The sequence below is a fragment of the Coregonus lavaretus genome, assembly GCF_964263955.1.
Source record: "Coregonus lavaretus genome assembly, chromosome: 4".
In the NCBI taxonomy this organism is placed as follows: domain Eukaryota; kingdom Metazoa; phylum Chordata; class Actinopteri; order Salmoniformes; family Salmonidae; genus Coregonus; species Coregonus lavaretus.
The window spans coordinates 3143580-3158104 of record NC_139991.1 but is presented as its reverse complement, the minus strand read 5'-3'; the positions used below and the strand labels follow the sequence as shown (position 1 = coordinate 3158104).

Here is a 14525-nt window from a genome sequence, read left to right as displayed (position 1 = left end):
CTATATAGTGAACAACTTTTCACCAGAGCCCTATGGGCCCTGCTCAAAATAAGTGCACTACATAGGTAGTAGGGTGCTATTTGGGATGCATCCATACACTGCACAAGGCCACAGGATGTTCAACGGGACTGCTTTAACCTTGAACTTTATCACTGTAATAGACGGCCATGCATTAAAGTCTTATCTTAAACACACGACCAGAATGATGGTATAATGGTGGAGCATTAAGGGTACAGAAGGAAGCTCTTAGGTTAGTACTATTGACCTGCATTAGTACCCTACCACCAATGACTTTCTCTGTGAACATATCAGATGGTACAAGGTGACAGGTAGTCATGGTGTATTGGTTTACAATAGGTTTTGTATTGACGTGTGTGTGTGTGTGCACACGTACAGTATGCCATACGCGTGCACGCATGTGTGTACCGCATACGTGCATGTGTACATGTCCGTGTGTGTAACAGGAGATACAGTATACCGTCCCTCGTCTCTGAAGAAGAGTGCATCAGATCTGTCTCAGTTGTATGAGCGCTCATTCAGTGATTATTTACAGCCTGCCTATCCCCCAAGCCCCGCCCCTTTCCTCTGTCACTATGTCCATTACACAGCCAATTAAATCTCACTAGCCATTCTCCCATCTCAGGCCATTTCTTCTCGCTTTGTTTCTAATTTCATTTAGGAAAGCATGACCATTTCTTACACGCTTCTCAATTGACGGTATATCACGCCAGAGCCGGGCCTTCAAGGTGGAGGGAGATACATAAAATCATAAACTACTCTTTGGTTAAATAGATAACCGTATACAGTGGTGTTTTTAGATTGGATTGGAATGAAGGATGAAGAATGAAATTACATGTTTGTGCTGTGTCTTTTCTAATTCATGCACTTGTCTTTAATGGATGTCCCGCTAGTAAGATGTATTAAATGTTGAATTGAAATTGTCTGTGGAAAGGCAGATAGAGAGAGAATGAGAGAGAGGGAGAGAGAGTTAGAGTCTAATGGATAGTTGCTGAATAAATTCTGGCTTCCTTCGGGTTGCTTGGATGCATAGGCTTTTCTGTCGTCTGATGGTCCTGATGACTGGACTGGCAGGTATACTATTTTATACAGTCCGCTCCACCGGTGCCAGATCCAGCTCCGGTCAGCTGCTCCACTCCGGAGCTAGAGCAGTCCGCTCCAACGGTGCCTGATCCAGCTCCGGTCAGCTGCTCCACTCCGGAGCTAGAGCAGTCCGCTCCACCGGGGTCCAGTCAAGCTCCGGTCAGCGGCTCCACTCCGGAGCCAGAGCAGTCCGCTCCACCGGTGCCTGATCCAGCTCCGGTCAGCGGCTCCAATCCGGAGCCAGAGCAGTCCGCTCCACCGGTGCCCAGTCCAGCTCCGGTCAGCGGCTCCAGTCCAGACCATGACGTCAGCCCCTCTCCAGGTTCGGGGTCTCCCACACCAGGGTCCAGACAGGGCCTGGCGTATTGTGGGAGGAAGGAGAGGGGAAGTAGCGCGCCGAGGTCCAGACCAGACCAGGGGCGCAACAGGGAGGCGGAGAGTGAGAGGTCGTCACGCCCCGAGCCGGATCCGCCTCCGAGGCGGAATGCCCACCCGGCCCCTACCCTGTTATGTTTATGTTGTGCGGTCGGAGTCCGCACCTTTGGGGGGGGGGGTACTGTCACGCCCTGACTCAGGGGACGCTTATATGTTGAGTCAGGGTGTGTATTTTCCTTGTTGTGTTTTTTCTATGTTTGTGTTCTAGTATGTGTGGATCTATGTTGGCCGGTGTGGTTCCCAATCAGAGGCAGCTGTCGCTCGTTGTCTCTGATTGGGGACCATACTTAGGCAGCCTATTGGCACTGTCTAGTTGTGGGATCTTGTTCCGTGTAAGGTATGTTGTGTGTGCTACCTTGGACTGCACGTTTCGTTTCATTTGTTGTTTTGTCGGGGTGTTTATCAGTAAATAAACATGTACGTATATCACGCTGCGCCTTGGTCTGACGCGTCATTCAACGAACGTGACAGCTCATCAATTGAATTTGTCAAATGTATGTGTTGAAACTCTTTGTGTACTGTAGGCCTACTTTGTAGTTTACTTTTATAAATATATTCTATGTTCTGTATCATTTCTACTGGTGAAAACACATATGACACTGTCATTACAAACTTTCCATCACAAATGTCACCAATTTGCAAATATCAGGCCCTAGGAAGCTCTGCAGCACTCTGCACTTGATATTTTACAGGATCAGGAAGTCCCATTGAATGTGGCTGCCTGCTGAGGCTGCAATACAGTATCTATTTTAGAAGACAAGCTTTGTTTTGTGTATTTTCTTATTATTTAGTGATTCTCCCTATCGTATGTGAGGAATGGTGACAGAGCCATGGCAGTAGGATGATAAAACAGCGGTTGGATTAGGCCTCTAATCTTCTCCCTCCACACTCCGCTATTACACATGCAGACAGACTTAGGCAGGGGTCAACTGTGGGGTCAAAATGTCCAACTGGGAATCACAACACTATGGTTCTGTCCCAATAGTGATGGAATTTAGGCTTACGAGTGTTTTAACAATAAATCATTCCTACAAGGCCGAATGAAACATGCATTTCCCAAAACATTACGCAGAGAGAAAGTTCGCTAAGTGCGTCGTTGAGGCATGTTTGGATACTGATCGAAAAGAAAAGCAGCGCTGCTCTTGGATCAGCTTTCTCCTAAATCGAACCTTAACATAATTATTCCACAATACTGATGACAGATCAGCTTCTAGAGAGATATTATTGTTGCAACCCACTCTCTACAAATATCGAGGTGGCTTATTCTGATGTGTGTAAGTATGAAATGCACTAATATCAGGATTTTGCACATTGTACACATGTTGTTACACATCATCAAATGTATTGAGGCAGACATTTCAGACCGTAGCCTAGAATTAGCTAAATAGAACTTAATTGAATTAACATGAAATGTATCTCAATATGATTGAAATACAATGAGTGTACAAAAATTAGGAACACCTTCCTACTATTGAGTTGCACCTCCTTTTGCCCTCTGAACAGCCTCAATTCGTTGGGGCATGGGCTCTATAAGGTGTTGAAAGCGTTCTACAGGGATGCTGGCCCATGTTGACTCCAATGCTTCCCACAGTTGTGTCACGTTGGGTGGATGTCCTTTGCGTGGTGGACCATTCTTGATACACACGGGAAACTGTTGAGCGTGAAAACCCAACAGTGTTGCAGTTCTTGACACACTCAAACCGGTGCACCTGGCACCTACTACCATACCCTGTTCAATGGCACTTAAATATTTTGTCTTGCCCATTCACCCTCTGAATGGCACACATACACAATCCATGTCTCAATTGTCTCAAGGCTTAAAAATCCTTCTTTAACCTGTCTCCTCCCCTTCATCTCCACTGATTTAAGTGGATTTAACAAGTGACATCAATAAGGGATCATAGTCTTCCCCTAGATTTGTACCAATTTTGAAGACATTGGCAACTTTGTAGGCCTATTTGTAGTCAACTTCGTTCTCTATGCGGCAGGTAGCTTAGTGGGTAAGAGCATTGTGCCAGTAACCAAAAGGTTGCTGGTTCTAATCCCCGAGTTGACTAGGTGAAAAATCTGTCAATGTGCCCTTAAGCAAGGCACTTAACCCTAATTGCTCCTGTAAGTCGCTCTGGATAAGAGCGTCTGCTAAATGACAAAAATGTAATGTAAAAACAATTCTGAATTTATCAGCGATCACAGAGAGACAGATAAACATCTTTGATTCTGTGAGATCTTCTGTGTATAAAGTGACGCGGAAGAGCAAAAAAACATCTAACGACACACTTAGATGTGATCTGAGGCAGTCGGTAAATAACGAGCGTTTTCAAGTGCAACTTTACTAATGATTTGGTTTTGGGAAACAGCTCGGAGATTCTAATGATGGACTTAGCCTTAAGATGCTTTTGGGAAACCGTGCCCTGGTCAAAAGTAGTGCACTATATGGGGATAGGGTGCCATTTGGGACGCAGCCTGTGCAGTTAGAGTTGGACAGGGAAGAAACAGCTGTTCTATCCAGGATTACTGCTCTCGAGGCAGGCGTTAACTCGACGTAGAGGGACGTGTCGAGCCATGTGTGTTTGTCATGTGGAAAGGGTTAACACTGTCAATAGAGGTGTACACTGGGTCTCAGTGCTTCACACTGGGTGGGGTAATCACACTGTCTGTCAGCGTTTGGTTTAACCCCGTAGGGAACATGTGGGTAAAGAGAGCAGGGATGGAGGGGGGAGCTTACGCTGTATCTTACACTGTGTTACGTGGATCAATGATTGACAGGCGAGATATAGCGCCTGAGCCCACTCATCATGCAGTTCAGAAACCCACGCCGTCCCCAGTCGCAATGCAAAGCAATGAGTTGCCATAGCCAGTAAATAGTATGAGGCTGGTTTCAATGCAGTATACTAGACACATAACTGAGTTGACTAGCAGACAGAATAGAATACTAAACAATGTGCATATCTCATTTTATGTTATAAAAGGAATGAAGGATAGGAAAAGATGACATACGCACATCCATTGCCTCTGATCAGGTGCTTGATATTAGAACAAATTCATAAAAGGTGAAAAGAGACTGCACACTACATTCTATGCTCCCATTTAATTTATTATAATTCTGACCACTCAGGTCTTCCTCAGGTCAGGATTATGAAAGACAACCCAGATAGGCTATTCGTAGGTTGCATCCCAAATGGTGCTCTTTAGGATGCAGAAATAGGGTGCCATTTGGGATGCAGGCATACTGCATGGAGCAGTAGAGACGGAGAAAAGACCTGGCATGGTGTTGGGAACTCAGGGGAAAGTGATGAGGAGAAGGATGCAGAGGAATGGTTTTAGCCTGGTCAAGGGTCACTCACCCTCGGGGCTTTCACACACACACACAGACATACACACACACACAGACACACGCACACACACACACACGCACACACACACACACACACAGACACACACACACACACACTCTCTCCACCACAGGCAATTTCACAGCAGAGAGAAGTTGACACGGCTGTATAAAGGTTAACCTCTTAATTCACTGGTGTATTACTGACATGAGCGTTATTGAACTGCAGAGGGGAAAACAACTCAGTGCAGGACGCTGCAAAAACATTTTGGGTTAGGTTTTACTCAACTGTAGAGAACAACTGGTACAATAATACAACAATTACACAATCAGTAAGATAAGAGTAGAAAAAATCGAGTTGATGATGATTGACTAGTTATGATAGTCACATTTTATGAGCTCTGTCAAGTCTTAACTATCCTTATAGTTGAGATTTCAGTATTTTGTTTTATGTAAGTATGTAATCATAGGGTCTACATTTCTAGTTGTTGTACTTGACAGTTAATTATTTAGATCTATTTTGGACAGTACATTTTTTTTTTTGTACTGATATATATTTTAGTATATGGGATTAATTGATAATAATAATAATAATATGCCATTTAGCAGACACTTTTATCCAAAGCGACTTACAGTCATGTGTGCATACATTTTTACGTATGGGTGGTCACAATCAATCAGTTACAAGCGCCATGCTCTACCAATTGAGCTACAGAGGACTAATTAAAGCACTAATTAGTTAACTAAAAAGGTTTTAAAGAGATGACAGTTCTTGATAAGATAATTTCTTTTGAATTAGCTAAAACTTGAACTAGCTTCATCATAACTTGTCACGGTTCAGACAGACGACCAGAGGACCACAATTGCGTCACACCAGAAAGTTTATTAAAACTTAAGGGAAAAGGGAAGTAGGGAGTGAATGAAGGCTCCAGGGGTAACAGGGATCCCGTCCAATGTGCTGGGTCTGTGCCCCCCCCAGTGGTAGCGATGCGTCCTAAGAAGCCGGTGGTGGGTGGTCCAGAAGTCCTGGGGGGGGGAGACACAGACACAACAGGGCGGAATGAAACAAGGCAGCAGTACAGTTCAAGGGAAATCCAAAATACGTAGTAGCAAGGCAGAAGGCTGGTCAGAGTTACCGGGATTGAAGAGTAGTCAGGAGTCGTTATGGCAGAAGCAGGTCTGGATCTCCTGGGGCAGAAGAGTATCCAAAAATCAGGCAGGTCCGGGGTCACAAAACCAGGGTGAGCCAGAAGCGCGAGCAAACAGGTTCCGGGTGTGAGCTTTGCAGACGATCTGACACCGGAGAGCTGAAAGACAGGGCCTTAAATACTGGGAGAGGTAGTGGGTAATGCAGCGCAGCTGGCAGAGTAATTAGAGCAGAGCAGAGCAGGGACAGGTGGAGCTAGTTAGGCTGAGTAGAGAGAGTGGTGAGCAGAGTGGAAGAAAATTAAGGTGGTAACCCGGTGGAGTGAGAGGCTCATGACAGAACCCCCCCCCCAAGGGACGGCCCCAGAAGTCCCAAGAGCAACACCACGCCGGGCGGGAGGAGGGGAGCCGGAGGAGGGCTAGAACTCCTCCGAACGGTCCGAGTGAACCTCCTCATCCTCGGAGGAAGCCGGAGGGCCGTGGTCGGGAGATGGGACAGGTCCCGAGACCGGATCAGGCACAGGACAGGAAGCCGAGCGGGCAGGACGGTTAGGGACCCCTCTGGGGCGGCCCCTACGGATTGCAGGTTGATCAGGATGCCGTTGGTGGAAAGCGGTGATGAGAGTCCTATCCACAATCCGACTAGCTGGCACCCAGGTCCTTTCCTCAGGTCCATAGCCCTCCCAGTCAATGAGGTACTGGAGACCCCTACCCCTCCGTCTGGACCGAAGCAGGCGGCGGACGGTGTAAACCAGACCACCATCGACGAGCCGTGGAGGAGGAGGACAAGGCGCCGCAGGGACCAGCGGACTCTCATGGATGGGCTTAATCTTAGACACATGGAAAGTGGGGTGCACCCTCAGGGAATTAGGCAGTTGGAGCCGGACAGCAGTTGGGCTAATCACTCTTATGATAGGGAATGGGCCAATGAACCGAGGTGCCAGCTTCTGCGACTCCACCCTGAGTGGCAGGTTCTTCGATGATAACCACACCCTTTGACCAACATGGTAGGTGGGAGCAGGAATTCTTCGACGGTTGGCCCTTGTAGTGTAGCTGGCAACGGATCTGAGGAGTGTGGCTCGGGCTTGTGACCAGGTGCGGCGACATCGACGGGCAAAAGCAAGTGCAGATGGGCAAGTAACCTCCTCTTCCTGGCTGGCAAATAGAGGAGGCTGGTATCCATAAACACATTGGAAAGGGGACATACCGATGGCAGAGCAGGTCAGAGAATTGTGTGCGTACTCCACCCATGTCAATTGCTGCGACCAGGAGTGGGGGTTGCGTGAAGTCATGCATCGCAGTGCCTTCTCGAGCTCCTGATTAGCCCGCTCTGACTGCCCATTGGATTGGGGATGGAATCCGGAAGTCAGACTGACTGTGGCTCCCAGCAGGTGACAGAACTCCTTCCAAAAAGCGGAGGAGAATTGTGGACCACGGTCAGAAACTACATCCTTTGGCAGTCCGTGGATCCGGAAGACGTGTTCCAGGACCACCTGGGCGGTCTCCTTGGCGGTTGGGAGCTTGGGGAGGGGAATGAAGTGTGCCATCTTGCTGAAACGGTCAACAATGGTGAGAATGACGGTCATGCCACTTGAAGGGGGCAGCCCCGTGACAAAGTCAAGGGCGATGTGAGACCAGGGACGTCTGGGCACAGGCAGGGGCTGCAGCAATCCGGCTGGGGGCTGGCAGGACGACTTGTGTTGGTTGCAGATGGGGCAGGCTTGGACGAATTCCCGTACATCCTTTCTCAGAGAGGGCCACCAGAACCTCTGGGCGAGCAGGTTGTAAGTGCGGGTGGAGCCAGGGTGACAAGCTAGGCGGGAGTCATGTCCCCACTGAACGACCTGGGACCTCAGGTCTTCGGGGACAAAAAGGCGGTCAGCTGGGCAAGTGCTGGGACCTGGCTGGTTACGGAGAGCCTCCAGCACCTGTTCCTCAACAGCCCAGGTCAGAGCTGCAACGATGCAGGGACTTGGCAGAATCGACACTGGGTCCTTGGAGGGGGTGTCATCCTTCTGGAATTGACGGGAGAGGGCGTCTGGCTTGGTGTTGCGTGATCCAGGCCGGTATGACAGAGTGAAATTAAACCTGGTGAAGAACAGGGCCCAGCGGGACTGCCTGGGGTTCAACCGTTTGGCCGTGCGGATGTACTCCAAGTTCTTATGATCGGTCCAAACGAGAAATGGAATGGTGGACCCCTCCAGCCAGTGACGCCACTCCTCCAAGGCAAGCTTCACAGCCAGCAGCTCACGGTTCCCTATGTCGTAATTGCACTCAGAGGGGGACAACCGACGTGAGAAAAAGGCACAGGGATGGAGCTTCCTATCCTCCGCAGCCCACTGAGAAATCACAGCACCAACTCCCACATCCGAGGCGTCCACCTCCACAATGAATTGCCGGTCCACATCAGGCATCTGGAGGATGGGAGCGGAGGTGAACCTCACCTTGAGGGTACTGAAGGCTTTGTCGGCTGCTGGGGTCCAGGTGAAGGGTTGCTTGGTGCTGGTTAGAGCAGTGAGAGGGGCAGCAACGGTACTGTAGTTCCGGATAAACTTTCTATAGAAGTTAGCAAACCCCAGAAACTGTTGCAGCTTCTTTCTGTTCTCCGGAACTGGCCATGAAGTGACTGCTGATACTTTGGCAGGATCCATTTGGATACTTCCCTCTGCCACTATGTACCCCAGGAAGGCCACTGTCTTGACGTGAAACTCACATTTCTCTGCCTTGGCGTAGAGGGAATTCTCCAGAAGACGATGAAGGACTTGCTGGACATGGCGGGTGTGTTCAGACAGGTTTCTGGAGTAGATTAAGATGTCATCCAGGTAAACGAAGACAAACTTGTTTAACATGTCCCGCAGTACATCATTCACTAGAGCCTGGAACACAGCAGGAGCATTGGTGAGGCCAAAAGGCATAACCAGATACTCGTAGTGGCCTGTTGGTGTATTGAATGCGGTTTTCCATTCATCTCCCTCCCGGATCCGCACTAGGTGGTAAGCGTTTCTGAGATCCAACTTGGTAAAAACAGTGGCTCCCTGGAGCAACTCAAAAGCAGAGGTGAGCAGAGGCAGAGGGTAACGGTTCTTCACTGTGATGTCGTTGAGTCCCCTGTAGTCGATGCAGGGGCGAAGAGATCCGTCCTTCTTCCCCACAAAGAAGAAGCCAGCACCAGCAGGAGATGAAGATGAACGGATTAATCCTGCGGACAGAGAGCCATTGATGTAGTCCTCCATGGACTTTCTTTCAGGAGCAGACAACGAATAAAGACGACCCTTTGGAGGGGCTGTTCCAGGGAGGAGGTCGATGGCACAGTCGTACGGTCGGTGAGGGGGCAGAGATGTGGCTCTTACTTTGTTAAACACCTCTCTGAGACAGCCACACATTAAAGCACTCTGAGTTATGGCCATCACTTGAAAGACATGCCACTCAAATGGAGGGTCCAGGCTGAAATATGAGTGGCCGTTCATTACAGTCTGTGAGGAAGGCCCAGGAGCACTGTCAATCCACTTGATAACTTAAAGGGAAACAACATCCTAGTATGTGTTGGTACACTTATGCTATAGTGGCCTCCCGCAAATATACACCCAGCTGTTGCTTTGCCGATACTTAAATGCTTCCGTATCATACTAGACGACCTTTAAAGTGAAGATGTGCCTCGCTCTGCAGTTCGGCTGTGCTCTCCAGGCTTAGTGCTGTCGTGTGAATGAAAGCCTGGCTGGACAAAACCATGTTAGGATAATAAGTCAAGTCGCTGGGTGGGCAGAGGAGAGGGCTCTTATGGAGGTTGTTCAGAGCAGAAAGGGCTGTGTCTCTGAGCGTCATTTCAACAGTCAGATCAAGGTTGAGTGGTTTTCCCTGATGTAACACACAGCTTGCTGCTCCAACAGTGGTTGCTCCCAACAGTGGTTTGACTGCTGAGTCAAAAAGGGCACAGCCAATTCCCTTCCTTTCAGAGCAATGGAAGTGGGGGAGGAGGATAGCAGCATTGTACAGAATGTCCCTGAGAGAAATGTCCACATTAATAACACAGTGGTGATTTCCTTAAGCAAACTGGATAACCACACTGTGTTAGCTGGAGACAGGGACTTCATTAATTCATAAACACAGTTAATTGATTCTCATAAATCCTCTGGGACTGGCCTTTTAACTATCCCAAAGCCTAGGACCAAGAGGTATGGTGAGGCAGCCTTTAGTTATTATGCCCCCAGCCTCTGGAACAGCCTGCCAGAGAACCTGAGGGGGGCCGAAACTGTGGACATATTTAAAAGAGATCTTAAAACACATCTTTTTAGCTTTGCTTTTCCTTAGGGTGCTTTTTAGTTGTTCAGTTTGTTATTTTGTTATGTATCTTATGTTTGTTGTGTATTACATATTTCAGCTTTTATTTGTATTGTTTTTTATTTGTTTTTTCCTGTAAAGCACATTGTGTTGCATTCCATGTCTGAAATGTGCTGTATAAATAAAGCTTGATTTGATTTGATGATAAATAATCTGTATGATAATAATCAGAAGAAAATCCCTTCACACCCATGACACGGGCTCTGAAGGCAAGCACAGGACGGTAATCCTACTGTTATGTATTCCACATAATATCATCTGTCACAATGAGTTTGGACTGCTGCCTCAGACGAGCCAGGTCCAGAAAGAGACAGTTTACCTCCGGGACATTGTTGTTCTCCAGCGGCACGTTGAGGTCAGAGCGCTGCTGTTTCCTGGGCTGCTCTGCACCGTTGGTCATCTGTGGGGGTTAAACCAGGGGTTAAACAGGGACCAGCGGGCAACAGAGAGTTAACAGTACATTTCCAAGCAGACAGTAGAAAAAAGGGCCGGTCCCTTAGGGAGCTACAGCTAACATACATTAGTAATACAGTCCGGTACAGTTCTCTATGGGTCGGAGAAAAGAGAGTAGGTGTAATGAAAAAAAAATACGGTCATGCTATTATTAGACATGAATTGAGTTCAGTAACACGTTTTTCTCTGAATTACACACAACATAATGGTGTTTTGAGTACCGCTATAGTCATGACAGTTCACATTTACTTTGCAAAGCATGATAAAGATTATGAAATTAAAGATTATGAAATTGCTCTAAATTCATATTAACATAATTCAACAATCCTTCTATTTACAGCAACAGCACAATCATAAATCCTGATTAGTATTCAACATCTACACATCAGCTTGAGCAAACAGTAATTAATTAATAATCATATCCATTTGTTGTTTGATAGGATTAAACAAATCTCTGCCCTGAGGAAGGAGGAAGTATCCAGCCTGAATCTGATGTTTTCAAACACTTCAGTGAGACGAACACAGTACCTGAACGCTGAAAGCATTTTGCAAAAAATTAACAACTGCTGCGTAAAATCACAAAGTCATCGAATATAACCTGGGCAGTATATTTTTTATTTTGGTTGTCAGTGACTGTTCTGCACAATATGTGCTTGCTTCCAATATCATCCAGTTATGTGGCCTGTCCCACTTCTCTCCAACAACACAGTAAAGAGAACACACACAGACAACCATACACACTGTTATGCATAACACACATCCACACAATGGAGCAGGTGTGCATCAGCATGCTACCGTCCCATACCGCAGGGCACACATAGGCTCTCCCCTCACCTCACCATCTGGCTGGGCTGGGGGCGAGCATGGTAGGACTCAGAGAGCGGCTTGGGGGGAGGACAGGAATAGGCTGTGTGTGTGTGTGTGTGTGTGTGTGTGTGTGTGTGTGTGTGTGTGTGTGTGTGGAATACAAGAACAGGCTGGATCTGAATGAGGGCAGTGGGCGTGGGAGATGGAGAGGGGAGCTCAAGGTGTCTGGCTGTGGCTGGGGGATGGGTCTCCAGCTGGGGGAAGGGAAGGGTCTCACTAGCTACACTATAGCTACAATGCAATAACCTGCCTGTCAACCACCTCACACATAATAAATACCTCCCTATCACAAATCTTGTTTTAATCAGTTCCAATGGCATAGGTCTGCTCCAGAATCTGAACATAACCTGACCGTACATCTTGTGTATTAAACACATGCCGTGACCCCACTCTCCGAGGGTGTCTCAGGGGGAGTGGGATATGCAAAAAAAAACATTTCCATTTCACCACACACTGTACAGGTTACACACTTGTACAAGTGTGAAACAGGACAAATATAAGCAGCCCCGATTTGACCTTTAATGTATAACGTTACTCTATACAGATCTCTCCCTGAGGGTTGGTTTAGTCCTTTTAAAATGGATACTTTGGTAAATGCCCCAAAATCTAGACGATTAAAAACCCAAGTCATGTTTATCCAGGAGATTAGTGTTTGAATCGGAAAAATTAAGTAATTAAATAACTTTGATCACTCAGCCCTTGATCTCCCTGTAAAATGTGGAAGAGAGATTAAACGTTGGATTTATATTCTGACAACCTTCTCATCACCTAAACTGTATGCCTGACTTTTCATTCACATCATTTCAATAGAGTAGATTCAATGAGCGTGTGTATAAAATACCCATCAAAATGGCCTCTCCCTCTCACCTGTTCTTGAGCCCACCGCTGTCGCTCCTCAGGGGTGCGGGAGCGAACCTTGAAGCCCCTCTGGAGATCAGGGTTGTTGTGTCGTGTGGAGGGGAGGTTGAGGGACTTGGGTCTGCTGTCGTGGCGGTGTGGGGTTGGGGTGTAGGGGGCAGGCTCAGGCTTGGCATGGGCCTCAGGAGGGTGGTAATCACTGGGTGCACTGTCTTGCACCAGCTCCTCAGGGCTCTGGTCAGTACCACCACTGCTCAGGCTACCCATGCTCATACTCATCTTGATCTCTGCCACTATCTGGTCAATGTCCTCCTCCCCCGTCTCCTCCCCTGTCTCCTCCCCCGTCTCCCCCTCCACTACCACCTTACGGCCACGGTATGGAGACCGCGGTACGTGAACCACAGAGTTCCCATTGTCCTCCTCCGGCGCATAGCAGTCCCCAGTGTAGCCAACCCCAGCTCTCTCCTCCTCTACCTCCTCCTCATCGTTAGGAAGGTACTCTTCCCCCTCCTCTTCTTCCTCCTCTGTGGGTGCGGGGGACTCATGCAGGACAGCGGCGGGGTGAGGGTGGTGGTCCAGGATGGGCTCCGGCCGCCCGTCGTAGATCTGTTCATCTGGGTCCTGCTCCACCACCTCACAGCGCACCTCTCCCACCTCCACCCCACCTTCTCCCTCCACCCACTCCTCCACCGCCTCCTGGCACTCGTCTGTGTCGGCCGGCGGCTCAGCCCGGACGTGCTGCACGGTGCTGGCGGTATAGTCAGCCTCTGCCTCATTGCAGTCCATGCTGCCCTCCAGGTAGCTGTCATCCTCAGGGCAATAGCGGATGTAGTAGGTGACGCCCTCGTCCTCCTCCGGCAGACCTTCATCATAGTCCTCCTCCTCTGAGGTGTTGTTTACATAGTCAGAGCTGGAGTCTCCGTCCAGGCTGTCAGCGTGGTGGCCTTGGCAGCCTGCATGGTCGTGGTCATTGATGTGACTCTGGACATGGCCATGGTCGTGGTCATGGCAGTCTACATCGTCGTGACTGTGACCGTGATCGTGACCATGACAGTCTGCATGCTCGTGGTCGTGGCCATGGCACTCTGCATGGTCGTCGCTGTGACTGTGGTCATCATGGTCCTGGCAGTCTGGGTGATCGTGGTCATGGCTGTGTTCATGCTCGTGTTCCGGCTCCGGTGTAGTAGGTGTGGGCGGCCGGCTGTCCGTCAGCTCTGGCTTCAGGCCCTGCTGGCGGCAGTAGTGGACCTCCTCCTCCTCCTCCTCCCCCTCCCCAGGCCCCTCCTCATGGTCCTGGCTGTGCTGCTCTGGGGGGTAGGCGGCGGGGCAGGGCGGCCGGGCGGGGGGCTCCACCATGCTGCAGCTGGAGCCACTAGTCCCTGGCCTCTTCCTGTGAGCCATCGCTGGCGCTGGCTGCTTACAGGCCATGCATCTCAACTGTCCTCAGTCCTACAGAAGGCAGAAAGACAGAACCACACCATTAGAGCTATACTGCCACAGTACAACCATCACAAATAACATTTAATGAAATACAGTGCAGGAAGGCTATAAAGATACAGTTTTGTAAGTGTTATGCAGCCCCCCTCCCCCAGTGAGTGAGCCTTTTAGACACAGTGACCACTGTGTTGTCCTACTGTGAAAACCTGTTCGGGCCAATTAGAGATGCACTATGACTGACAGCTAGGAAGGAAAGGATGTTTAGCTTTTCCTCATCACAACAGAAAGACATAGTGAGGGAACCAGTGCTTTTAACCACCGCTCTACCCAAAATTACAACCAACTAATTGCAGCATTACTGCAAAAATTGAATAGGCAAGTGGAAGGAGGAGAAAGTAAGGAACTTGTCTGTCGGCCCTGCATTAAAGATCAAAGTTGGTTAAAGAAAATTGTGATAAATAAAAAAGTATAGCAGTTTCATTTAAGGACCAAAAATTGACAGCTGTGCCATATAGATTGCAAAATAGTTGGGAAGAGATTGTTGATGTTCCGATTCCAT

General features: G+C 48.6%; 1 protein-coding gene across 1 annotated transcript in view; it reads right to left on the bottom strand.

Annotated features, from left to right (window-relative positions):
- Positions 1 to 13957, bottom strand: part of LOC311128546 (amyloid-beta A4 precursor protein-binding family A member 2-like) — a gene marked incomplete at its 5' end in the record, with an annotated part of 50221 nt that extends 36264 nt beyond the window's left edge. The window contains 2 exons of the mRNA XM_084160734.1: positions 10671 to 10751; positions 12539 to 13957. Of these exons, the coding sequence (XP_084016860.1) occupies positions 10671 to 10751; positions 12539 to 13957 (1500 nt within the window). The remainder of the gene's footprint in view (positions 1 to 10670; positions 10752 to 12538) is intronic.
- Between the last annotated feature and the right edge of the window lie 568 nt (positions 13958 to 14525).